The sequence below is a fragment of the Sardina pilchardus genome, chromosome 6, assembly GCF_963854185.1.
Source record: "Sardina pilchardus chromosome 6, fSarPil1.1, whole genome shotgun sequence".
NCBI classification, from domain to species: Eukaryota; Metazoa; Chordata; class Actinopteri; order Clupeiformes; family Clupeidae; genus Sardina; species Sardina pilchardus.
The window spans coordinates 29,126,674-29,154,282 of record NC_084999.1 but is presented as its reverse complement, the minus strand read 5'-3'; the positions used below and the strand labels follow the sequence as shown (position 1 = coordinate 29,154,282).

At 44.8% G+C, this 27,609-nt stretch overlaps 2 protein-coding genes across 3 annotated transcripts in view; both read left to right on the top strand.

Moving 5' to 3' along the window:
- Positions 1 to 22,541, top strand: thrap3a (thyroid hormone receptor associated protein 3a). The gene is made up of 12 exons (XM_062539766.1): positions 1 to 307; positions 7,644 to 7,802; positions 11,703 to 12,342; positions 12,391 to 12,665; positions 13,583 to 14,416; positions 14,752 to 14,924; positions 16,582 to 16,693; positions 17,166 to 17,250; positions 18,194 to 18,375; positions 18,606 to 18,804; positions 20,004 to 20,153; positions 20,446 to 22,541. The coding sequence occupies exons 2-12, from the start codon at positions 7,675 to 7,677 to the stop codon at positions 20,800 to 20,802; spliced, it is 3,135 nt and encodes a 1,044-aa protein (XP_062395750.1). The 5' UTR covers positions 1 to 307; positions 7,644 to 7,674; the 3' UTR covers positions 20,803 to 22,541.
- Positions 22,542 to 23,640: 1,099 nt separating this feature from the next.
- Positions 23,641 to 27,609, top strand: part of sh3d21 (SH3 domain containing 21) — a 16,075-nt gene continuing 12,106 nt past the window's right edge. The window contains exons 1-5 of one of the 2 annotated variants that reach the window (XM_062539319.1): positions 23,641 to 23,980; positions 25,190 to 25,347; positions 25,485 to 25,542; positions 26,416 to 26,528; positions 27,077 to 27,155. In XM_062539319.1, the coding sequence (XP_062395303.1) occupies positions 23,977 to 23,980; positions 25,190 to 25,347; positions 25,485 to 25,542; positions 26,416 to 26,528; positions 27,077 to 27,155 (412 nt within the window). In that variant the 5' untranslated portion in view covers positions 23,641 to 23,976. Of the gene's footprint in view, positions 23,981 to 24,010; positions 24,116 to 25,189; positions 25,348 to 25,484; positions 25,543 to 26,415; positions 26,529 to 27,076; positions 27,156 to 27,609 lie in introns of those variants that run through there. The other variant, XM_062539321.1, reaches the window with a different exon arrangement.

Sequence of the window (27,609 nt, the reverse complement as noted above, 5' to 3'; positions counted from 1 at the left end):
GGTAGCCTATCGAGTGACAGTGACGGTAATGAGATATAATCTCTCTGGAAAAAGAGGTATCTTGGCTATTCTCTATCCGAGACCGACTGGATTGCAAGGAAATAACGTTTACCGTCGCACGGTGGTTTCATAATAGACTACAATTGTTTTACTTATCGTTGAAAAACATGTCTGTAATTTTCTTTTACGCTGACCAATTAATGCAATCGATAGCAAGCTAACCAACATCATTGGTATCGCTGGGACGTCCGGATACTATTCCACATATCCAGTGGAACAAACCGAGTTACACTGCAAGACAACAGGGGTAAGCCTTGTAATCCTACAGGACAGAGAAACTTGTCTCGAAAATGTAATGGTATTTGCTCATGAAAATGTAATGTCAATATTATGTTATTTGCATTCAGCAAACTGCCATTTAGGCGCTGTGCGCTGAGCTCTGCAGGTGACCGGTGCGCAGTTGCGACGCATTGTTATAACTGTTACAGAGCCATCAATGACAGATCAGTTGGCATTGCAAGAAATTCACACTGATAATTCAGGTCTCCTGTCGTTCACGTTCAACTCGCAGCATTTGACTCGTTCCAGAAGTGTGAGGTAAGGGCATCTTGCTCTGATGGGTTTGAAGTCTCACGTATTAACATCTCATCAGACGCTGAACTAAAGTTACAGAGCAGCCAACTGACAGACTTTTTTGATATTATCGCTCACAAGTAGGCTACAGTAGGCTATGTGAGCTGACCTGGCTCTACTGTAAAGAGAGCCTTTCATGCCACGAGGCAATTGTTATTCAATATTCGGTCATGTTTAGGTTATCGTCTCGATTGATATGCCTATCTTTATATTTCTTAGCTTTGTGAGAGAAAATCCTATTTTCAGAGAAAAGAAGTTCGTTTGAATTCAAGACAATAATGGTAGTCATTTTCTTCAGTTATACAGAAAGACGTGGGCGAAGTGCGTGTAGCCAACCTGACAAAGCTGAATGATGGTAAACTAGACAAAACCAAGACAGAGCGTTGGTTATTGTGAGTAGGCTACTGGGCTGTTCTGCTTTTGCACACTCGCCAATGTCTGCATCCTTGGCTCTCCCTGTGGTCCTGTATTGGCAACGCTGATAGCCTGCGTAGGTTATATGGGAACAAATGCACGCTTCTCAGTGTTTTTTGTTTTATTATTTTTTTGTATCCAATCTGCATTGTGTAAGGGCTAAATCCTTAGATAACCTTTCAATCATGATTTTTCAGTGTTCTCCTCTCAGTCTCTTCTGTTCAGTAGCCTACGCCGCGCACTGTCAAATGGACTTGACCCGTGGGAATGAATGGACCGCTTAGTTTTCAGTCCAAATGGTGTTGATATGAATCAAGTAGGGACATATGTTTTCGACTTTTGTGTGGCATTCTGTAAACAACCAACCAAAATAGTCAGAAGCTCTAGCTGTTCTGTCGTGAAAACAGCCGAGCTGCACATGGGATATGCGTTGACAGTAAGATGAGATGAGTGTCCTCACGATTTGAGGACACTTCAGCGGGCTCTTCTAATGTCTTACACCTGGCCAGAGTGGAAAGTTGAACATCAGTCAATTGTCAGAACTGTATTCGAGTTAGACACTGGGAGAATCTATTATTACACTTTCATTTTTGTTCCATTCATTCTGGATCTGTCATTGTGCCATTTATTTTTTAAATCGAGTGTAATATTTTCTTGCTATGTCAGTCTTGCTTAGTTGTGTCTCTTGAATAACATATTTTTCCAAGACTGAAAAGCTTTATAATAGTCCTTATAATAGCAACACAAACCACTGGTGCAGTCTTGAATGCCTCATCAGGGTTTGGTGGCTTTAGGGTTACTACTGTCGCCATGTTATTCCAACAGCCGTAGAACTGTGAGTCATATAAGGATAATTTGGGAGTCTGGTGGTGGCAGGGGTGCTGATATTGCCCACGTTTGGTTGCATACAAATTCCCCACTGGTAGCAACAGACAGCAAATGTTTTCACATTTGATGAAAGGGACTACACCCTTGTTTGTTTCAAGCAAATGGCAATGCAGAGCTATGGCATTCACTGCACACAGTGTGCTGGGAGTCATAGCAGTTTCACAGAGTTAGCGCCAATGGCCTTGTTCCTTGCCTGGACATGCTAAATGAGCTAAACAGGTGAAGAGGCTTGGGCAGCAGCTGTCATTTTCAGGATGAGTGTACTGCATATGTCTCTCACTCTCTCTCTCTCCATGTGTGCGTGTGTGTATGTTTGTACAGTATGTCAATGTGCATGTGCGTGTGTCTGTGTGTGTGTGTGTGTGTGTGTGTGTGTGTGTGTGTGTGTGTGTGTGTGTGTGTGTGTGTGTGTGTGTGTGTGTGTGTGTGTGTGTGTGTGTGTGTGTGTGTGTGTGTGTGTGTGTGTGTGTGTGCATAAATTCCAGGTAGAATTAAAGGGATGATTAGTGTCTGTGTCTGACACAGTTGTTTTTAGACGTCCAAAATCCCGATGATTAGGCCGTAGACCACACACTGCCGACCCCAAACAGCTGCCCCCAGTTCATTATTTTGGGGGTGACGGTGGGGGTGGCCCTGCCGCTTTGAAATCAATCTCTTTCGCCCCCCCTCCCCATGTCTTTTAGTGACCTCTCATTATATGTGAGTGAGTCAGAGTGAGTTCCCTCAACTCTCCCTCGCTCACGTAGCTTAGCAAAGCTAAGTCACAAGTGGCCAAGTTACTGTTGACAATGATCAGTGCAGTAGCTTAGTGAATGCTGTTCCCTGACCTGATTGTTGGGTCTTTTTAAGATTGCATGATTGCTTTGATTATGATGATATTTATGACTGCTCGTCTGTCTGTGTGAGTTTTTCTCTGTTTGTGTGTGTGTTTGTGAGCATGCATATGTGTGTGTGTGTGTGTGTGTGTGTGTGTGTGTGTGTGTGTGTGTGTGTGTGTGTGCGCTTGTGTGTGTGAGCGTGCTGTGCATGTATGTGTGTGTGTGTGTGTGTGTGTGTGTGTGTGTGTGTGTGCACATGTGTAAAATGTTTCTGTGTTTCGTTGTGTGTTTCAAAGCTTTCACAAACATTTATCCCCACCCTAACTGAAACAGTCTGCATAATTAGTCAGCCTACCCAGCAGATGTTTTGCAGTGAGAAATGTGTCGGCTTTTCGGTTATTTCTCTGTTTCATATGAAAGTCAGGTATACACGCACCTGTGGGGCCTCGTAGTTCACAGCTCTGTTTGCCTGAAAGTTGAAGACAGCGTGTCTCTTCATTACTGTTCTACCCAAGCACTGTGACAAGCTGGCCTGTCTTCATTTCACCAAATCTTGCTTTGGATAGTTGGCAAAACAGCCCGCGGTGTGTGCTGAGGAGGGAATGTCTGTTCCGTTGGCCAAAAACAACAACCTTTCAAAATGAATAACGCTGGAGATTCTGCCATGCAAGATCCATTTCAGTGATCCCTAAATAGTCCGAGGAGTAGAGAGAGGGAGCACCACGTGTTGTGAATAGATTGCCCACCGTTTTCAAATGTTGCACTTTCTGTTTAGTCTTCAATTTCCTCAACTCTTAGTCCTCTCACATGGCTGTAGAAATGAAGTATCAATTGTTTAAGCCCTAGGCATCCACGGGTAATATCTCCCAAATGGTTCAGAGGCAAATTTCGTGTCTAGAGAAGGCTCTCAAGTAAGTGAGTAATAATTGCAGTAAATCCTCCGTGGACTAATGGTTTGCCTTATAAAGGAGCCAGGGAAAAGGACATGTTTGGTTTCAATTATACACTCTATTTCAGGCTTTGGCATCCGTTATACGGGGGCCTATCATCGTTCCTAGACCAGGGGGCGCAATCATCGGACAAGAGCCGCCCTGGCAATCCCAAAAAGCCTCAGTGAAGCTGTTGAGCACTCGAGTTGTCTGCTAATTTCCAACACATTTCATTTGTGTTTTTATATCAGTGATGCCAACGCCTCTATGCCATTTGTCGAAGTAAAATTATGTTTTTATGTTTTCTATGTTTTGATAACATACAGGAATCCAGTTAGCTTTGGTACTGTCATGCGAAGGACAGACACTCTCTTCATCACTCATGACTCTTCATCATGTAGTTCTATGTCCAAGTTGTGTCCACAGCACCAACTTTCACAGCACAGTGTGGCCACTTTCCACTTGATGGGCTTGAGTGACAGTAGGGATGGGGGGGGGGAGATAGGGGATGCAATAACACCTACATTATCTGTTCCCTACCATAAGCTTCTGTGCATCTATTTTAAGCTGCTGTTTAGGTCTGAGCTCCCCCCACAACCACCCACCAACCCTCCCATCACTCCCCCTCACATCCTTTGCTTTGTAAGTATCCATCCAATGACTCCATTGCAAGAAGTGATGGAAACTTGCAGAGCTTTGTTGGATACAGTGGTGACCCCCCCCCCTCTCCCCCAACCCACATTTCATCGCCTCTAGAAATACACGGATGATAAATCTGAAGAGCCGACAAAGCACTCCTCCTCTCTTTGTCACACGGCCGCCACTGTGCCAGTGTAATAGTGGCTTCACAGATACGGAACCATATTTAGGGACACTCAGGAGACCGTGCTCTTAGTCGAGGCCTATTGCAATACTGAACCTCTTCCAAAGTCCTCAGATACACAAGATAGGCACTATGTCCAGTGTGTGTAAAGACACAGTACAGTTAGAGAGAGTCTGTGTTGTGTGAGAGTGGCTGGAGAACAACTAGATATCTCCTCTCCGCTTTCTTTGGTTGGTTTCTGCATAGTTAAAGTTCCCGTGATTCGGTTTGATAAAATGTTAAAGGTCGCTGGTATTCAAGCTCCACACAGCCAGTCAAATTACAGCCTTTTCCTTCTGCAGTCCCATGGCACCATTAATGACCGGCTGGGCTTCACTGTGGTTTTGTCCGAACCACTATGTTTGTTACCCCTTTTGCGGAGCCAAGGTTGTGTACAAACAATGACTGTGTACTGTGTAGCCTGCTGTGTACGAACTTGTCTTAAGAGCTAATGCTAAACAGAAAGCCAGAGCACCATGAGGTGTAGTTTCCTGAATTGAACTACAATGTGTGGATCTGTGTGTGTGTAGAAGTCATGGAATCATGCCCTTAACTCCACGAGTGTTGAAATCTCAACAATAAGGTGCATAAATGATCCTACGTCTAGTTCAGAGGCACTGTTCCTACGCACTCAACCCCTTGCAGTCCATTTCAAAAGGAAACTCTCTCTCTCTTTATCTCCATCTCTATCTATCTCTTTCTCTCTCTCTCTCTCTCTCTCTCTCTCTCCCTCTCTCTCTCTCTCTCTCTCTTTCTTTCTGTCTCTCACTCATGTGCACCCACACCCACTCACCTCATCAATGCCAATCTTCATTAGCTCAACGCACTTAAGCTGCCTTATAGAAATGTTATGGAACATTTCATCCTGAATGTATCTCGGCTGCGAGTAAGGAGACACACGGTGGAGTGCACGAGGGTCAGCTACAGATGGTTCGTGGCTCATGACGTCTGTAAAGTCAGTAAAATGTATTTTTGGCTTTTCAATATACTGCATAGTCATCGTCGTGATTTGACCCTCTCTTGGAAAGGTTTGGTGGATAATATGCCTGCTCACCGTGTGTGCACTAGTCTAGGCAGAACCCTGAATTCACTTCAGTAGAAAACAAGAGAGGCCCATAACCAGAGGACATTTAAATCATTCCTGGGTGAAAGGCATGTATTCATATAACACAACTATGTACTTCACGATAACATAGGTTAGGCTATGTACACAGTAAGATTCTTTCTTTCTTGGAATTGTAGCATTCCACATTTCTGGGAATGTCTAAGTCAATGTGCGATTAAAAGTTGAACTCCCTTGCTCAAAAGCACTGGATACAGTGACATAATCTAGGCTGTTTTTACCATGGCCACTGGCATTCACAAACATGGTAATACTATTGGCATTGCACTATGTATGTACATTTGGTGTATACTGTATGACTGTATACCATACTGTATGACTCTGAGTTTTTACCATGCAAGGCAATCTGATAGACTTTCACGGAAACCTTCACAGTCCAAGACTGTATTCGTAAAATACATCCCAGCATTCAACGATGTTCAAATTGCCTTTAAGTCACCGTTGTGGTAAAACAGGTTTTGTTCCCTAGGCTTATATGAGATGAAATTCTAAGTAATCCACACACGCATACTGTACACCTGGCTTTGGGTGTTGATGTTAGCCTTGGGTGGTAGAAAGAAACACCCACATAAATTCTGATAAGCGCAATTAATATTTTAAAAAGAAAACATATATAAACATCACTCCTTCTGTTCATGCATTTGTAATGTTGACTTACCCTAGCCTATAGGGCTAACATCTCATGTGGGTTCACAGGATTGAATAGCTGAAAGGTCTTTAGCTTTCACTCATTAGCATAGATTGATTTACGGTGAAATTTGTTCCTCAGCTTCCCTCAGATAAAGGCACACACATCACTCTAATGGTGTGTGACTCCTACTGGATTGGGGAATTTAAATGAGGGAAAGTGTTTCAGATTGCTGGCATTGTTTTCACATTTGTAAAGAGCTTATTACTGTAGAAGGCTACGATTAATGATGTAAGAGAATACTTGCAGAGCGCTTGAAATTCTCTCTGGCTTGTGTGTGTGTGTGTGTGTGTGTGTGTGTGTTTGCCAGTTTAGCAACTGATCTGGACTTATTCTTCACAGTCTAAACAGTCCCATCCCCTTAGATCTGTAGTAATGAAGTGTTATCAGTGGCTGGTAGATATGAAGAGAAGCCAAGTGACTTGATTGATTTGCTCTTCTCTGACACATACTTGATCTGTATGCGTAGTCAGTAGCTTTAAAACTGTTGCCAAATGGTGCTTCATTCAAGATGCTTGAGAGTAACCTACTGTAGGTCATCTGTAAGGCATCACAGCTGAGCTTGAAGAATTTAGAATAGCAAAGACCTGCAGTAGCCCACACGTCCAGTCAATAACATTGCTTGACCACTTTGTCCACTTTGTCGTTGTCATTGTCGTTATTTTACAGTATTTCTCCTAATTAATGTGTGTCCTCATTGTGATTCTGTTCAAATAAATAATATAAATAAGGATATAAATAACAACAACCATTCAAAGTTGAATGTTTTTAGATATATGAAAACTGATGTTGGTTTGTATAATATAGTATTTTTTTTCTCCTTAACATGCCATAGTCATTGTTATTACAGTATGACTGATTGATGATTTTATTGTCTATTTGCTATTATCCTATATATTCATTGTTCATTTTCATTAGGTTATTGCTTGAATTGATATTGTTTATAGTTTATCTTGCTATTCTCCTGACTGTAATCTGACCTACTTTTTTAAATTGTTCACTGTTTACATTGATTATTGTTTTGTTTTTATTTGTATCTCGCTTTGGACAAAGGCTTTGGTTATGGTTATGCCAAATAACCGTAACCATTACCATAACCATAACCATGATCAGCTCACTTTCATGTAGCTGCTGGTCACCATCACATGTCAAGCAACACACTGGCTCTGTGGATCTAAAAGGAGCTGTTAGCACCCCAACCCTGTGCCTCCAAGCGAGCCAGCTGTGTGTTCCCAGTGCTGTGGAGGTGTGTGAGACCCATGCCTGTGCCTTATCTGTCTCCTGACAGGCTAATCTGAAGCGGCTGCTCTCCTGCTGGGATGTCCAAAACCCAGAGGTCGGCGTCCAGGTCTCGCTCGCGCTCGCGCTCCGCGACCCGCTCCCGGTCACCCTCGTACTCCCGCTCCCGCAGCCGCTCGCCGACGCGATCCAGGAAGCGGCGTTACAGGTACCTGTTACAACTCATACCTGCGCACCTCATACCTGCGCACCTCATACAGTGCGTGTCTCTCAGTGTTCTCAGCCACGGCAAGGTGACGTGTGCAGGTCTTTTCTCTGCTTGGTAGAAGGGCATTTCACTAAGACAGTGGCAAACCAAATAGCATCAGAAGAGCTAAAAGTCCAGTGGATGACGGATAACACAAACACAGGACTTTTCAGTGTCTGCTTTTTTTTTAAGTGTGTGTGTGTGTGTGGGGGGGGTGGGGGGGAGTGTCCTCCATGCGAACCCTTGTGTGTCAGAGTGTGTGATTAGTGGAGATAGAGGCCTTTTTAGCCTCTTGCTATTTCTGTATCACACCAGAGCATAAGGGCGGACATAAACACTCCACACACACTAAACATGGCCCTGTCAGAAGACACACACAGACACACAGACACACGCACACGCACACGCACACGCACACGCACACGCACACACACACACACACACACACACACACACACACACACACACACACACACACACACACACACACACACACACACACACACACACACACACACACACTAAACATGGCCCTGCCAGAAGAGACAAATTGAAACATGATAACAGGGGCTAACAGAGCCCAGATAGGCATTCTCAAGAATGTGAATGGTCAGAAGCATCTTTTATCTGCCTGTGAGGTATCTGTACTGCAGGAGACTATTCATCTCGGGCCCAGGAGACCTCTAAGTTGGCTTATTCTTGATCTTAGTTTGACGTCAGAGACTTCATTTAGCCAGTGCAATGGGGCCTGTCCCTCAAATAAGATGTCCTTTACATGGATAGAAAACTACAATATGATCTGTCCTGTATTAGTTGAAAAGCAGATTCTATTCTATAGCACTTTTAGATTTTGACATGGGATGTGTGTGTAATTGAGACGGTGATTGTTAATGGAAGGTCATTTTGTCGTATTATGTAAATTATAATGTTCTAACTCTAAAGAGAATGTTGATTTGATGAAAGAAATGTAGTTTATAATATCATCTGAGTAGGTATTTAATGAACTGCATTAGCTATTGTTCCATGATATAAATCAGGTACCATTGTATGTGGACTATTCTGCCTTGTCAGCATACAGTAACTTGTCCAGGCAGCTGTATTTTTTTCCCTTATTGAGTCAAGTTTAATGTTAGTGGAGGGGTGTGGAATGCTCTTATTAGGTACAGTAGAAATCACTTGAACTTAGTTCCTCTGGGAAAGCCATGGCTTTCATTTGTGGTGTACTGGATTTCATTCCAGTTGCAGAGTTCCTGCAACAGCTAGAAAAGTCAAGAATCTCACTGGACTTTCTATCCAGTTGCTAGAGGTCACAGGAGTTCAGTTGCCATGGGTACCAGGGGTTGTGGCCACCCTGTGTCTTTACAATATGTTTTTGCCAATGAATGTAGACACACATACTGTAGATCTACATACACACACACACACATGGACATATGCTTTCGCAAGTCCCGGTGAGCAACACCTAGCAACAGTGCTTTCACCTTATCTGATAGTGTGTGAATGGGAGAGTGCTGTCAACAAGCTCAGCTGTTGAATTCCAGAGGGCTTATTTGCAAAGGAAAATTTGTTTTTGGCGTGACCACTTTCCTGTTGCTACCTTGGACAGAAAAGACCTTCCAATGGGTGGTGTGAAACTAGTATAGCAGTACTTTCGTCCACAGTCAGCATCAACTTGGTGGGGATAAACAGTGTCCTTGGGATTTTTTTGTTTGTCAGAGACAATCCCTCATGCATAGTCAAGATGGATATCGGTCCAGTATAGCCCGCAGTCAAGATGTGCCATGCCATCTTAAATCACAGTACAAGTAACCTCAAAATAGCCTAGGCTAATTATTTAACTCCAGGTAATTCAGAATATGCACGTGAACTAATTTCTCCATTTAGCGAGGGCATAGAAAAGCATTCCAAAAGCACCAACAACCAAATACGGGTAGGTACGGTGCTGGGCTAACGTCTTCCTCTAATGCAATAAGGTATTATGATTGGGTAGTATTCAGAATGAGGTAAGAAGATATCATTTTGGGGGTGAATCATCACCAATTTGTCTGGAGTGAGAAGGCCAATATAATATGATATAATGATATCATAAAAAAGATAATGATAATGAATGAATGATAATGAATCTCTAATCTGTAACAGTGTCATCTGGCTACAGCTAAAAATGTGATCTGTGCTTTTAAATATAGATAAGATTCTTCAGTGTGCTACTCACTAAATTGCAGCTTTTCATTGAGGTTTCTGGCCAAGGCAAGCCTAGAGTAAAAGGCAGACAGTGAGTCCTCCCCTCTCCGCCTTTCCCTCCCTCTGTCTCTCTCTCTCTCTCTCCCTCTGTCTCTCTCTCCCCCTCCCTCTGTCTCTCTCTCTCTCTCCCCCTCTCTCTCTGTCTCTCTCTCTCTCTCCCTTTAACTCCCTGTCTCTCGGCGTCTCACTTTCTATGCTGCGCGCTGGCGGCTCAGAGTAGAAATGTTTCCCATATGGCCCATGTGACTGGCTCTTTCCACTGCTGTGCTGGAGCGCTGCACGAGAGATGCACAGTCTCCGCTGGCGTTCCCTGTGACTGTGTGCAATGCTCCCGACCGTGCTCCCACTACCTCCTGCTCCTTTAGTCCAATGAAAAAACGCACGGGGTGAGTTGGTGTTTGTGCTTAAAGCTCCCATGCATACGGAGCCGTTTGCTTTTTAAGGTTGACGACCGATTGACCGGTTGATCATATAGCGCTATTAGATTTATAGACTTTGAGAAAATGTGGAATGGTTTGTGTTTCCCTGGTGGACATAGTCTGTTCCGTGAGAGACAGATGTGTACATGCATTCTTAGTGCGGCCATTGTGGTTAAAAGTTTTTTTTTTTTTTGTAGATCTGTCTATGAATTGCCCGTTCATTTGTATTTTATTCTGAATGCATACTTAACGCTCTGCTTTAGTTGATAATCAACTGGTGTCAGTGGATATAGTGCCTCTTGGTAATTTTGCTATGGAGTGAAGTCGTTGGCTGACTAATGGTGAATGTAAATCCATTTAGGTAACAACTGAAGGAGGGTTATGGGTTTGTGGAGGGATAGCCCAGCTATATAATATTCCTCTGTGATTGAGGTCTGTGTGCTTTCGATGCTCAGTGACCGCGACGTGTGTGGTGCAGCAGAGCCACCCTGTGGCCACTTTGGGTCCTGCATGCTTCATCAGAGCCTTCGTGCCTGTTGCTTTGCTTTCTATTTCCTCTGGTTTCTATTTCAGTAGTCAGTAGTGCTTCAGTAACTGCCCCCACAAAACACTTATATTCATATGAACCTTTTTGTACTGAATGTGTCATTAAAAATAATACAAAGGACAATCAGCAGTGTGTGTGTGTGTGTGTGTGTGTGTGTGTGTGTCTATGTGTGTGTGTCTGTGTGTCTGTGTGTGTGATTGTGTGATTGTGTGTCTATAAGATTCTGATGCAGAACATGATCCAGCCCTTTACCTGTAGGTTCATGCCCTTCATGCCCTTCATTGGTTTTGGTCTCTTCAGTTGTGCTCTCCTCTCGGCCCCCCTTTCTGAAGCGCTCTGTGTGTATGTTTGTGTGTGTGTGTATGTGTGTGTGTGTGTGTGTGTGTGTGTGTGTGTGTGTGTGTGTGTGTGTGTGTGTGTGTGTGTGTGTGTGTGTGTGTGTGTGTGTATGTTTGTGTGTGTGTGTATGTGTGTGTGTGTGTGTGTGTGTGTGTGTGTGTGTGTGTGTGTGTGTGTGTGTGTGTGTGTGTGTGTGTGTGTGTGTGTGTATGTGTGTGTGTGTGTGTGTGTGCGTATGTGATTGTGTGTCTATAAGACTATCATGTTGGTTTTGGTCTCCTCAGTCTTGTTTTCCTCTTGCCCCCCTTCCTGAAGCTCTAGGTCTCCCTCGCGCTCCAGATCCCATTCTCCGGCTCACAACCGGGAGAGGAATTACACCCGGGAGTACCAGAACAACCGGGAGTTCCGGGGCTTCCGCGGCTCTCGACGGCCCTACTTTCGCGGTCGAGGACGGGGCTACTTCCCCCGCGGCCGCTTCCAGAGAGGAGGCCGCGGCGGCGGTAACTTCAACAACTACCGCAACAACAACAACAACAACTGGCAGAACTACCGGCAGCATCCCCAGCAACAGCAGCATCAGCATCAGCAGCAGCAGCATCAGCAGCAGCAGCAGCACAACAACTGCAACAGCCACAGCCCCAAGAGGGGGCGCTGTCGCTCCCCAAAGAAGCGCTCCGGCAGCCCGCCCTCGCGCAGCTACTCCGATGACTCGTCCCGCCGCTCGCGACACTCCTCCTCCTCCTCCTCGTCCGGGGCCTCCTCTTCCAAAAAGAGATCCGGCTCCCACAGCCACAAGAGGAGGCGCAGCAGGAGTGTGAAGGAGGAAGCTGCCGCCGCTGCAGCGTCCGCCGCCACCTCCTCCTCCTCCAAGGAGACCCGGAAGGGAGCCGCCGACGGGGATGGGGAGCGGGGAGCGGAGAGTGTGGGAGGGCCGTCCACTGAGACGGAGGCCGAGGTCGGGCCGGGGGCGGGGGCGGGGGCGGGGGCAGGGGCAGGGGCAGGGGCAGGGGAGGAGGTGGGCTCCGGAGGCTGGCAGCCTGTGACAGAGACGAGTGGCGTAGTAGGCCAGGGCTCGTCACTGCCTGCCAGCCAGAAAAGCCCCTCTCCCAAAGGTTCTAATGCCACCAGCAATGGCACCCCCCTCTGGCAGGGCATTGGCGGTGCAGCCCCCACAAAAAGTCCCCCTAAGAAAAGCCCCACGCCGGCCTCCACCGGATTTGGCTTCTTGTCAAAAGACAGCAGAGGAGATGACCAATCCATCTCCAGCGCATTCAAAAAGTGAGCCAAGTTTTTTTCCTTCTTCCTCTCTCTCTCTCTCTCTCTCCCTCTCTCTCTCTCTCCCCTCCTTCTTGCTCATTTTCTCCCAATATCTCTCTCCTGCTCTCTCTCTGTCTGTGTCTTTTTCCTTCTCCTTTCTGCTTCTCGTTCCTCTTCCCCTCATTTCCCAGACGTTTTATGGTTCATGGAAGACCGTCTTTCTCACGACAAAAAATGTGTTTCTAATGTGTTCAAATGTGTTTTCTGTCTGGTGTTAATCCCTCCCTTGCCTGCAAACATAGCCTGTAGTGCATCGCAACATAGATAATATAATATCAGAAATAGCTAGGCAACATCAGACTGTTTACTTTGCCTGAAGATGCTTACGACTGTCGGCCAAAAATAAGCATGTGTGTTGGGTGATTGTTTTCAGTCGTGTGTTTTGTGTGTTGTATCGTGTTGTGTATTTTGACAGGAGGGGAGCAGGGCTGGGCAAGTCGTAACTAGCATAATCACTCCTGGGAGATAGTGGAGGCGTTTGTGTGCAGCTTGGATTAGTTACACTTCACAGGCTTCTCCATAGCTGTTCTTGCAGCTGTGTTGGCCTTTTAAAGATCTTCACAGCACAATGATGCGTTGTGCGCAGAATGGGGCTTAATAAAAGTAATGCTTTAGTGTTGCTGAACAATGAATACAAGAGACACATCATAACTCATGTCAGTGCATTTTGGTTCTTTGCAAAGCCTTTATCCAGCTGTTTTTGTTTCATGAAGTCCATTTCAGTGTTTAGAACTTGCAGAATTTATAGTTAATTCATAGTATCTTTTTTGCACCAGTTTTGGCCATCTCAGTCCATTTTTAGTAGAGCTTTTGGAGGTATTTGAGGCCACCGATCAGTTCGTAACAGCCTCTGACCCAATTCATTTGTCCATTCCCAGGTTCCTTGAGGAACAGAAGAGCAAACAGCTCAGTGAGTTTGAGAATGGCAAGGAAGACAATACAGTGGAGGAGAACGCTGACAGGAGAGACAAAGGTAGTGGCAAGACCACGGCTCATGTCTTTGAGAAAGGGCCCAGCTTTAGCTCCAAGTTCTCCAGCCACAATGGTAAAGCCGCCACAGAGCGGTACTCCTTTGAGGACTTCACCATCAAAGCCTCCTGCAACAACTACTCCAGGGGTCCTGCCTTTCGTGGGCACGCGGAGAACGGAGAGGAACATGATGATGATGATGATGATGATGAAGGGCATGGTTATGATGATGATGATGATGACGATGAGAGCGCGGAGGTGTTGAAATCCCAGCATCAGATGACGGAGGCGGACGCGGAGGCGCCGGCGGGGAAGCACAAGGGCAAGGCGGCGTTGTCGGCGCGCGAGCTCTTCGACCTGGCCTTCTTCCACGCCTCGCAGGACGCCGGCGACCTGGAGCTGCTGGAGCGGCAGCTGTTCCCCAACCGCAAGCAGGAGCGGGCGGCCGCCGTGGCCGCCGCGCTGGTCCGCCGGGAGATGGCGGGGAGGCTGCAGGGAGCAGCAGCGCTCTCCCCAGAGAAAGGGCCCAAGGCCCGGGGCAAGGACAAGGCCTCCTCCACTGTCACGGCCCCAGTCCAGGCACAGGTCCAGGCACAGGCCCAGGCCCAGGCCCGGAGGCCAGGGGAGAGCTGGGGCTTGGACACACTGATGGGTATGAGGGAGAAGTCCCCGTCCAGAGTGATTGGGAAACGGGGAATAGATGTGAGTGTGCGAATGGACTCTCTTGACGACAAACTGTCAAGGTATGATATTTTCACTTCCAACAATTGTATTCCTATTTATACTGACAAATGGATTTTCAAATACAAATGAACTAATGTATTATTTTATATTGGCAAAATCTTCTCCTGACTGATGTGTTATGTACACAGTACTAACTTTAGTTAAAGCCAACTACATGTTGTTTAGGGATTATGAAGAGTGTGAGGAGTGGGAGGGGAGTGTGAAGGGGCTTATTAAAACGTATTAAATGTATTCATATTTTGTACTTACAGTTAAGTCATGATAACCTGCTCCCATAGTTCTTACTAAGAAAACTGGGGTGCTAACTGAAGTGGTGTTCTTGTGTTCGCCACAGCCCCAACAATCTTGTTGAGAGTGAGAGGCGCCTGGGTCGGGCCCAGCCTCAGCCCGCTAGAAAGGAGCCGGAGGTCCACTCTGCGGTCAAGCGCTCTCCGACAGGCCACGTCTGCCGCTGCTCCACCGACCTCTTCTCCCAGCACATCGTCACCATCATCCACAACGTCAAAGGTGTCCTTCAGCTCCACTACCTCCATGCCGTGCACTGCAGCAGATTATACACAAACAGCACTGAACAACCACTCACACAGCGAGAGATAAGGGCTAGGGTTAGGGTTAGCCTTGTAGACATTAATTCATTATTGATTAAAGGGATGTAGTGTAGCATTGATCCAGTAGGTTGTTGTACAACAGAGATGAATGCTAGGTATTGTGTGTCTGGAACACATTTAGTGGCAAAATATGAGGTAAGTGTTAGCCAGATAGTTATCTAACAAATGGCAAGCAATATTGCTTTCTAAGCCATGGACATTCTTCTGAAGGGATTACTATGTTCAAAAGGCATCAAAGACATCCTTAATTATAACTGGTTTTGAACTTGTGTCTGTCAACACAAGTCTGTGACATTGTTACTCTGACCTGTAAGCTGAACACATGCAATATGAATACATGGCAAAATAACCCATTCCGGTGTTTTTCAGAGCAGTTCGCACACCACAGAACACTAGGTTCAAATGTTACCCTGAAATAACCCTATGCTCTAAGCTATAAACTTTATAGGAGGGAGTCTTATAAAAATGTGTGCGTTTAGTTTAATATGCACCCTTTCACAGAACATAGTCCCTGTTGGCTTTTGTTCTGCTTTTTCACACACTGCTGATATTTACAAACAGAGTTCTGTATCGCTGAGAATCTTGGTCTGAGTCTTACTGTCTATAGCCAAGAATGTCAGGCCCCGGTTTTGTTAGTCCTTGAAGAGGCATGTTGTCCAAGCCTGTCAAAATGACTGAATTCCCAGTAGTGTGTTTTTCTCTTGTGGGGGGTTTTGTGGTTTTTACAGTGCACTGTGTTAATGTTTGGCTTCTAGTGATATTTTTGTAAAATCTGCAAGTTGTCCAGTTGTTCCATTGTAGCGTCCAGCGACATACCAAATCAGCTTATTTGCGTTTGAATGATTAGAGTAATAATAGAGTTTAAACAGAGATATTTGTGGCATTGGGATTTTTTTGCCGTTCGTTTTAACATATTGTTAGTCATGGTTGATGAGATGGTTTTGCCATATTTAGATTTCAGAAGCCGAGCAGATTCACTTCCCTTTTAAGGAATCTGTTAAGATGTGCCAGTACTGTTATATTGGCCTCGACTCTGCTGCTCCATGAAAAACGTTTCATTGCTTTGAGTCAAAGCCTCATGAACACAAACAAGGTATAATGAGAAAGGGCATAGAAAGCAAAACTTGGGAGACTGTATTTTTTTACAAAACCACATTTCCCTCTTGTTTCCCCCAGAAACACATAAACACAGAGTATATTTGATGGTGATCCAATGTATAGGATATGAACCCGATCACCTTGAGCTGTTTATTGGAAAGGCTGTGTAGTACAGTACATTATCCCAGAATTCCCCCATGCTGAGATTCTGCTGCTGATCATTGCAATGGCCCATCCAGTGGCAAGGGTGTTTAAGTGAAGTCTTGAGAGCTGACTTTAGTGCGGACCAAGTTTGAGTTGGGCCGCTGTAAAACCCCCCCTCTAAGCTCTCCCGTTGGTTGAGCCCACTCTGGGGCATCACATCAGCGCAGGCCCAGGACCTTTGGTGCCCTGGTGGGAGGTTTGCAAGGTGTTACCGCTGTCGACTGCAAGGTGTAAAAGGTGTGTTTCGCCCGCAGCACAACACTTCTCCAGCTCTGGGATGACTCTGACCGACAGATTCGCCATGTACCAGAGAAGAGCTGCAGAGAGGGAGACAATGAAGGCACGCAAAAGCCCAGAAATACACAGGTAGTTATGGAGATATCAACTTATGTTTGAGGTATTCAGAGATGGACATCCCAGGGTCCAGAAAGTAAAAGTCCCATATATTCTTTCTACCTGAGCACTTAGCCCAGGCGATATCACTAATTATCTGAACTACCTGGCTACTAATTAAGACGAGCCAGTTTACTAAATGGTTGGATCAAATACTTGGCAGGACTTTTACTTTCTGAACCCGGGATGTCCATCTCTGGAGGTATTCAACCCAGCGGTTGTACTGCATTGTCTGTTGTAACTTGGTGAACATTCTAAGGTTAGTGCTACATTCCTTTGTTTGTTGATGTGGCTTCTTTTAAGGAAAAGACGAAAGAAACTAGAATTGCAAAATAGCAATGTATCATCTTTGGTCTCCAGTCCAGTTTTTGTGCTAAAGAATGTAGGTGTCCTGCTTCTGATTTTAACTAAATGGTCTGTGTTTGGCTTTTTTCCCTCTCTCCAGGAGAATTGATGTTTCTCCCAGTGCTTTTAAGAAGCACGCTCACCTGTTTGAGGAGATGAAAGACCTCGGGGAGAACAGCTACAAGGTGACCCAACATTTTGAAATATGAAGGTTCTGTTTTGGAAAAGAATGAGAGGAATAAAGAAAGCGAGCGAGCGAGCCAAAGCGCAAGACAGAGCCAGGCGGCGGCCCGCTCACACACCTTTAGATGCTCCTCTCTCTCTCTCCCTCTCTCCCTCTCTAAGCCCCGCCTATTCTCTGAGGAGAGGTCCAAACAGTCTTAACAAAATGTGCCCAAAAAAAAAACTCAAACAGATGCACATTCACTTGGTCGCATTTTTAAAGCCCTCTCCTGGTATGGTTTGGTTGTTCTCTGAGGTAAAAGCCGCCCTAAGGCTTTTGAGTGGGGAGGAAAAAAAAAATAATGTTAAAACAAAAACATGAGGGTGACAGCTGTGGATGCGAACCAAATGCTCCGGTGTGAATTCCACTCAAACGGACGCTAAACAAAACACATAGTAAGTATTCCTCAAAAACCTGACAAGAACAAACGACCTTGAGGTCAGACATTCTCTGAGCCCTAATGTACTGTCAAGTGCGCTTGTCTTTTCCCATATCAGAGCTTATGCTACGTCTTAGAGTATACTAGTCCTTTATTGTATAAGAATGTTAACAGTAGATTTTTATTTCCTGTAAAAATAAGGTGTATTATGTGAATTAGGTGTATTAAAAGTGTATTATTGATTCCAGTAATTCCACAGTATTCATGTTGCACGACTGTACAGTTTTATGCTGCATGGGGCTGAATTGCGCTCAGACATCTCTCCTTTCTCCGGTATGTCTGGTCCTCTGTGGCCAGGCCTCTGTCCAGCCACATCACATGTTACTCAAGTGTTGTGGAAGGAGCATTATGCATCCGCCTCTGTCCGCCCCCATCACAAGTTCTGTCAGTCCAGGCAGCAGGGCTGCGTTTCGTATTAACCCAAAGTCTGGCCACATCGCTGTTCTTTTTGTCTCCCCGCTGGCAGGCCAAAGGCAAAAAAGCCAAAGGCGACTCAGTGGATCTGCGACTGGACATAGAGCGCCGGAAAAAATACTCCAGTCGCGAGACTGAGAGCAAACATGAGCAGGGAAGAGACCCGGGAGAGTCCTCAGACTCGAGCCGGGAGAGATCCACGGAGAAGGCATCCAAGCATCACAGCAAGCACAAGTAAGTTGAGTCAGCTCCAATCAGCTGTCATGCTCCAGTCAGACGTCTCCTTTGTTCTGGTTTGCAACGTAGTGACGTAGCAAACCGCCTCAGATTTGCCCTTGAAATTCTTGAGCCCAAACCCATCTTCTCTCCTTTTCCACTCTCCTCCTTTCTTCTGTCCTCTCCTCTCTTCTCCTTTCCTCTCCTCCTTTCTTCTGTCCTCCCCTCTGGTCTTCGGTCCCTCTCAGGAAAAGCAAGAAGAAGAAGCGTGAACGTTCTCATTCTTCATCGTCCTCCTCGTCCTCCTCGTCCTCCTCTCATTCCACCCGGGGGGAGGACTACCTTAATGAGGGGGCAGGCCCCAAGGAGAGGGGGTTCAACAAGGCCCGTCTGGGGCCCCGAGATTACGGGGGCCCCAAGGAGAGAGGACGGGGCCGTGGAGGCTTTGTAAGTCAGCCCCTCCCAGCACTCAGTTGATTTCAATGGAACATTATTGATTTGCATTTGCATTTAGGATCATTAAAGCTGCAGTTGGCAAGTTTGCCATATTGAGGGGCCAACATTTTGAATGTATGCAATACTCATGCCCCTCCTCCACTACCATCACCACCCTCCCACCGTGCTTGTTAGTGACTGTGCAGAAACTGTGATTGACAGTCAGATCTGCCAATGAATATACAGCCCTGTGCTTATTGGATTAGAAGAACCGGTAGCGATGGGTTTTTGCTAAACAAATAACAGGCTCTGGGTGGAGGTAGAAGTGCAGGGTTTTTTTCTAAAACCGGCTGACGGATGTTGTTCTGTCGGAGCATACTGTCGGTTTCAGTGAATATGATCAAAAACATCTTGACAACTGCAGCTTTAACAATGGACATTGTCTCAAAGCACGTTACACAGCCCACTCAAGGCCTGAAGCTGATAGTATGGAAACACCTTAAGCTAAGCAGACACTGTACAATTCTGGCCCAATTTAAGCCTTAATTCAGTTTTGTATCTGGCCAAATTCCCATCCGACTTGTCATGCAGTTTGATTGAGGTCACAAGGGCTCAATTAAAAGTAAAAATAAGAAAAGAACAATCAATGTTCCTGCTCTGGACCGGTTGGTATGGATTCCAGACATTTAGTTGTCAGCTGTCTTGCAAAGTCATCCGATCGAGTGTGACATTTGAGCACTGTACTGGCAACATATTTAAATGTATAGTGTGAGTTATTATGATGCACGCAACTGATACAAATGTCAGTGTCAGTCTGGTGTAAGGCTAAGGCAGGCATTTTGAATATGATCAATTTCAGGCCTAGGACTGAACAAAACAACGTTCATTTCCCTATATGAATCAATACAATGGTATTGTATTGAATTGAACTGGAAATGTGAAAATAAAGAGGGGAGTAGAAAATGAAAAGTGAAAGGGATCTCTCCATTCCACTGCTCTCCAGTAATGTGTGTTGTTTTTTACCTTTGCCCTCACCAGTTAAAGACTTTTCCATCTGCAGCTGAGTGGATACATAGTTCTATAATAATTTAGAGGATAAGGATATTGTGCAGCAAAAGTTGTCTGTCAGTGTCAATTCAAACCCTGTCTTTATGCTGGCCAGGTGTTGGCTCTACTCAGTCCCACTGTTGGTATTCTTTTACATTTTGCAGCAGCTGAGAATCAGAGGAAGGAGTTGGAACAGGGGAAATTTCCAGAACAATAGTAATGGAAGTGGCCCTGGCATGGGCGTGCCAGTGCACAACAAGCAGAGCGAGGAGAGGGATCCTGACTACACCCCCAAGAGCCGGACATACTACCTGGTCCGTTACTACTGCCATTGCTTTGTTTCTACCACAACACAGTCATTGTTTATGTCTGGTATTAACCACTTTAGAGCATTATTATGACTGTGGCCCTCAAGCAATTGGTCCCGAGGGGGAGGGGGAGGTCATTTTGGGTTATGTTGAACTATTCTTAGATAGCTGTAGACACCCACTGGAAAAAAAGATGTACTTTACTGCCATAACTGCTGCAAATATCAAACACCAAAACACTAAAAGTGCTACAAGTGGTTTGAAATTCCGATCAGTTTTGCTTCTCTTTGACCATCAGCTGTCTCTGTTCCAGCACGACGACAGGCAGGGAGACCGGGACAAGCGGTGGATGGAGAACCGCGGCGGGCGCGGCCGGGGCAGCTTCGTCCGTAGCGGAGGCCGCTTCCTGTTCCGCAAGGCTGTCCCCTCCTCCTCCGTGGCCGCCGCCACCACCACCTGCACCGCCTCCACCGTGACCACCACCAGCAACGGCAACGGCAACGGCAACGCCACCAATCACGGCCCGAGCCCCAAGTGGACGCACGACAAGTTCCAGGGCAGCGCGGAAGAGGGCGAGGTGCACGATGACGACACGGACCAGGAGCGCAAAGAGGACAACGGCAACGCCGGAGTGTCGGTCAGCTCTGGCCAGTGAGAGGTTTAAAGGCCTGGATTGGGATGGTGACCACCACCCCCGTGAACTTTGACCCGGAAGCAAATCATCAAATCACACAATCATGCTTGTATTTGCTGAAGTGGTAGAGGAAGTGCGTTGTTATAGGGCACAGAGACAGTTTTGCTTGCGCAACTCCTTACTGTAGATGAACACACACTCGTCAACAGATGCATCAATGCCAATGATTCAGTCATGACAGGAGCGGTGCAAGACTGTTCTATCACTTTCAGAGGCCGTCAACAGGGTGGACTTACTCCAAGATTGGAAATGTGGTATCCTCTGGCCAGCTGAGTCAGCTTTAAGTAATAATACATTGTCTCTAAGACAATGAATGGCTGTATTCCAAAACGCAGTGAATTTTGCTGAACCAGTCAGCAAACGTTTTATTTGTGTATCACATGTTTTGTTGGTATCGTTGGAAGACCAGTGGAGATATCATGATTCTTAGCTTTCCTATTCATTTATACATCACTTGTTTTACAAAGCACAAAGCCGAGACAATAGGGTTAGGCCTCAGATGACAGATCTATAGTTGTTAGGAGAGTGAAAGGACAATATGCATACATTAGATGTATACTATACTAATTTGTTGTAGTGATAAAATAATTAACTTTTGCTGAAATAAATGACATATTATAACATTATATGAACTACCTTGCAGTTTAGGGAGAGTTTAGATGGATCGACACAGATATCCAAACATGCTTAGAAGTTCTAGAACTGTTAAATATCACAGTGAGTGACAGTCCATGTGAAGTCCTAACAAAAGAAAACGCTGGAAGTCATGCAGAAGGCTTTGAAGATTGATAATGGTACAGAAAACTGCTTAAAGTTTGCGGAAGAGGCTAAGATAAGATCTAAGCGTTGTGGGGTACAGAGTGCTTGGGCCTCTCATTGAGAATGGGACCAAATGAACAGAGGTCTAACCAGAATTAACAAGTTGAGTACTAATAACTGTCTGCTGCAAATGGCAGTTTGTTTCTTTTTTTTTTTTTTTTTTATATTTTATTATAATTTCTTGTTAGGGGCTATCGAGTCATTTTAATGTGTATGTCAGTTTCCTGTGCTGATGATTATGTTCTTCTTTTGCAACGTGTTTGTGTGTACGCTGGTGGCCCTGTGGTGAAAGCTGCCAAATGTGCAGTAACGTTAGGAGTACAATGTGCCTTGGTCATTTTGGTGTAGATTTCACTCGTTCACATGAACTGGTGGCAAAAGTGGTAAACCCAGGAAATGAGTTTGGGGGTGACTGTTTTACTGCGTTTTGAAGATGAAAGAAATCTGGAGCTCTAGTTGTGACATGATGTATGTACTTAGAGAGGCGTTTTTAAATTTCTCTTTAAAGCTTTTGTTCTTTGTCTCTTGTTTGTTTTTATATCAGCACCAGCAGTGTACGCCTCTACTTTGCAATTGAGTCCACTGGAAAACCTGAGAATTTGGAAATAAATAAAAAAAACAATTCAGCAACTATTAAGAGAGGTAAATGCATAATGGCAATATAAGTGCTGTTAAAAATGTACTTTAAACTTTAAAATCTAAAATGACTGTTGCACTAAAGTGACCTGTATGTCATTTAGGTTCTGGGTTGCACTGTGTCTATGTATGGGATGCACATTTGGATTGGACATTTTTTTGTGGTTTGGGGCAAATTGTTTATAATGGTCTTGTAGTTCTTGTTTTCTCTCTAGATTGTCAATTAAAACATTTGATTTATTTAATGTGTGTTGCCTATTCAATGTGTGTTGAATCTTAACAGATGCCTTTAGTCAGACGACACTATTGAAAGGTCACATCACCCACTCTCCTCAGTCCTCAGTAAAAGGAAGGCTCAGAAAAAGTAATCTGCTTCAAGATGACGGGGCAGGATTCAGGGTAATGGTGGTGGGTGTAAGGACCGGAAATATTACCAACAACAGTTACCAACAACTTGAAATTCCACTCATCTTGAGATATGGTGCCCCTCAGGGAACAGGAGCCAAACATATATAAAGTTCAGTTTCATGGGCCCCCGCAAAACTTTGATGAAAGTAATTTGTGCTCACATAAAACTTGAGGGGCTGAGTGAAATGATCAAATGACACAGAAGATGCAATAAGCAGTATTGTGATCAGGCCTTGAGTGCCTGATGTAATCAGTCCATATGACGCAAACAGTTCAAGTTGAGAAGCTTTGCTGTGCATTTTTTGGCAACTCGGGCAAATAATGGCATTCCATTGTCCAATCATCTAGATATACTCATTGTCAGAGTGGCCTTTGCCTTACATTTTGGCTAGTTTTAAGATATTTCACTTTAAGTTCTTTCAGATAGCGATAGTGGGGAAACTAAATTTTTAAAATGGTCTTTGAGTGATCAGAAATGTAGCATTTTATAGACAATGCATTAGTGGACAAATGTCATTTTCATCAACCAATACAAGAGAATGCTTGAGAATACCTTTTGCCCTGAGAATATTTTTTAAATAGGCCGCTAAATTACATAAATGCTGAAACCTCGTGTGGAGCGTGCGTCAGCTCATTTGTTCAGACTCAGTCTAGTGTGAAAGTCATGTGTCGCAACGTCAGACGCTAAAGCAAACAGGCAGAGCGCCTTTTGCCCGAGCGCAAGGGACTCGCCCGAGAGGAATGAGTGGCTCAGTCAGCAGCATGTGATCCATAACGTGGCCAGCCTGAGCCACTGTGTGTGTGTGTGTGTGTTGCCTTCCGTCAGGATGAGGGCTCAGTCTCAGTCTCTGGGCTGACGTCACGATCAGTCCAACTCCTTCTGTTCCAGATTCCTCCCCAGTCATGCTCACTGTCCACACCGAAACCTGTCTTACCTGTCTCTGTCCCTCCCTCCCTCCTCCCTCCTTCTCTCAATCTTCCACTCCTATTCCTCTCCTTCTTCTCTGCTCTTACTGTCCCGGGTTCTCCAGATTTTAGGCTTGTCATGACTAGCAGGGGGGACAGTGTATGTGTGTGTGTTTGTGTGTGTGTTAATATTTGACTAGAGGGAAGAGAGCCGAGAGAACTGGTACCATTCACCGTGCAGAGCTGTTGTGCAACACCAAGTGCAACACATCTCTCGCTTCTTCTGCTTTTTAGCATGCGGCTTTGAGGGCGTCTGAAGGAAACTGTTGCATTTGCAGGCTCACACTGAAAAAAACTGCAACAGCAATGGGTAAGTTCAATCAACAGGATGCAGACCAGTTTTTACTTTTGGTATGTAAGTTCATTCTTGAGTGAGTGTCAAGGAGATGGCTATTGAACTGTTAGTTTGGTAGAGCACTGGTGCGTTCCGCTGTCTGTTCAACTGGTAAGGATGCCTGCTGATGGGACTATCATAGTATTGTGCTATACTCAATAAATATAGTACTGTAACTGTTAGCAAGACTAGGTCTTTCTTGTGTTTCGAAACAGTGTTGGCATTCATTGTCACTGTTTTTGTAGTAGTTGTGAAGGAATGTTTACCCTAATTGTCGAGTTGTTCGTTGCTCATTGGTTCATTGGTTCATGGTCATGGTTCAGTGTCTGTGTGTTTAGCCAGATACAGTTACAGTATGTATGTTTATACTGTATACATTACTGGTAAATATTACATACAGTATGACAGTGTTTTATGCGTGGGTGAAAGCTAGAGCCAGTCTCCTTACCTCTACTGTTGCAGCGGGTGGGAAAAGTGAGGAATGTCTGTCCAGAGGCTAGATTCCAAAAAAAAAACACATCTCCTGTAGGGACATGCTGTGTCCTAAATAATAATTGACCACATTTCTTTGTACATATGTGTTGGCGAATGAAAGCAAGTGTTTGTAGATCTCTTAGTTGTTGTTGCTTGACCCACTGGTTTGATTGATCAGTTTTTATGTCTTTTCCATTTGCTTTGGGGTAACCAGTTTTATGCGTTATCAGTAGTTGTTGTGGCGTAGTCTCTGCTTGCAGGGGCATGTGTTTCCTCAAACTATTTCATGTAGTTGTTGAAGCTTAGTGTCTGAAGTAACTTCAGAGAAGTAATCGCTCTGCCAAAGGAACATAGCTTCATTGTCCAAACTCATCAACAACATTATATTCATCTTTAATTAAAAGACAACCATAAATTCAGATTGCAAAATATGTCAAGCATTGCCGTGCCAGTAGCATAAATCATTCTAACACAGTGAGAATAGAGAATAACGCTCTACAATGAAACAGTTCATCGGAGGAGTAACGATAGGACAGAAGAGGGTTCCTCTTTCAGAGCACAACAGGAGAAAAACATGCCTGTTCCCAGCTGAGGTGGCGTTATGAAGATGCTTGACCTCTGGTGACCTCCTGCACAAGAACTGACCCCTTGACCCACTAATATATACCCCCTCTTCTCACTGTTTGTGTCCCCGGCCTGCCCCCTCCCCAGAGGTCTTGGTGCTGATCGACTTCGAGGGGACGATGGGGGACGAGATGACGGTGCGAGCGGGAGACGTGGTGAAGAACGTCAGCAAGGCCCGGGAGGAAGGCTGGCTGCAGGGGGAACTCGGGACTCAAAAAGGGATCTTTCCAGCCAACTTTGTCAAGGTCTGACCCTCCGCACCTCCTACAGGATTGCATGCATTGTATCCATACAGAATTTTGGTCAAGGCCAACCTAGGCCAACCAACTTCAGGCTTCCAATGTTTGAGTGTGTATGTTTGATATATTTGTCTTTCACATAGGAGGTGCCAGTGTACTTAATGGGAGACACCAACAGGGAGCCAAGAAGCATGCGGAAATGTGAGTGAAAGTTTAACTATAGTCAATGTCACACTGAGGAATTTCCTGTCTGTTTGACAACGATTACATGAGGGATCTCGAAGCACCATAAATAGACACATCCGAGCAGTTTTTGGCTCTGTCTCTGAATGAGGCCACTCACTGTTGTGGCTTTGCTGTCGTCACTGACACCATGACATGATGTTTGTAGGGGAAGCGCCCCATCCCTGGCCCGTGGACAGACACCTCCCTTCAGATGTGGTGTTGGGTTTGTGGCCAGGGGGGCCAAAAATAGCCTCCACGTGCACAGACACAGCAGCATGCACACAAACAGCCAATTAATAAAGGCGCTGTCGAGCTTCATGGCCCACTGAACTGTGTTTTGTTGACGCCAAACCGTCGCGACAGGTGGTGCGGACAATCATTTCCTGACCTCATGGCAACCTAAACGTGTTTTTAAATTGTCTGTATATATCATTTCCAGTTGGCTTGTTGTCAGCTATTACTGTAAGATGACAACTCTAATCCAAGAACTCGTATGATAACATACAGTAATTTCCCGCATATAAGCCGCATTGTGTATAAGCCGCAGGACAGTGTTTTTTTGCAGGTTAAAAGAAACAAAACCATATTAACACTATATTAACTGCCCCCCTGTATTTAACCTCATAGCTGAAGAAATTTTGCAAAATCAATGTATAAGCCACGGCTAATAGTCGGGAAATTACGGGTACAGATTTTCCATTCCTGTTTTGTAGTGACTTTTTTTTTTTAACTTGCAATGAGTGACTTGTAATTGTAATTCAGTCATCATTTATCCTCATGATATTATACGACATTGATACAGAGTTATTTCAATGACGGGTCAATATTATTTCATTTTTTAATTTACAGCCAAAATGGTGAAGGCATCCTCTAGGAAATGTGAGGTGACATTTACGTATACTGCAGAGCATGAGGACGAGCTTGATCTGGTTGTCGGGGAGACCGTTGAAATCCTCAGAGAGGTAAACACTGCTTTTAGTTTCAAACAAGTCCAAATCACTTCACATAACCGGTACACAATCAAGGATCTCTGTCCTAGAGAAATGACAAAGGCAGCAGCAGAGAGGAAAATCTACTTGTTAACAGGAAGAGCCTTTGAATAATATCCAACTGTCTTTAAATACTGTTGTGTTCTCTGACTTCCTGTAACATACTGTACCAGATTATTTGTATTTGTACATGTAGGCTACATGTGTATGTACGTGCAGTGCACTGCAAATGCTTTGTTTTGTTTTGTTTTGTTTGGGCTGTGTCTGCATACCAGTCATTTATCACCTCAGCAAACCTGTTTTCACAGATCGAGCCACTGCTTCTGTGAAGTAGCATATTCATATCAGTGTTATCATCTTGCATACTCTGGTGTAATAAAAATGTGAGAACTCAATTTGCTTATACTGCTAATGGTCCCATCTCTTTTTCTTACAGACTGTATGTGCTTATTTTGATTGTTTGTTTACTTGTTTTAACTTTTTGTCCTTCAAGTAATATTTTTTTGTCTTTCAATTCTCAGATTGAGGATGGCTGGTGGATGGGAAAGAGAAATGGCAAAATTGGAGCGTTCCCTTCCAATTTTGTCAAAGAGATTAAAGGTAAGAACTGTCTTGTCCTGAGTGAGGAGATACCACACTCACACATATGCTCCACAGAAGAGAGCACACAACCGGCTGAACTTGTCATTTTTGTTCGACCGAAGAAGCATAGGCTATTGTGAAGAACAAGTCCAAGACCTATATCACTTCAGCATAGATCTCACGCACCCTATTTGATAGATTGCAGATTAGTCATACTTTTTTGTGAGAAGTGTTTGTAGATCTCTTACTGTAGTTGTTGTTGCTTGACCCACTGGTTCGATTTATCAGTTTTTATGTCTTTTACATTTTGCTTAGGGGTAACCAGTTCTATGTGTTATCAGTAGTTGTTGTGGCGTAGTCTCTGCTTGCAGGGGTACTATATCTTTTGATGAGAGAATTAAAGAACATTCATAAACACAAACACACATCATAAACATCGTCATTTCCTGTTGGAACTATCATGACCTCACCG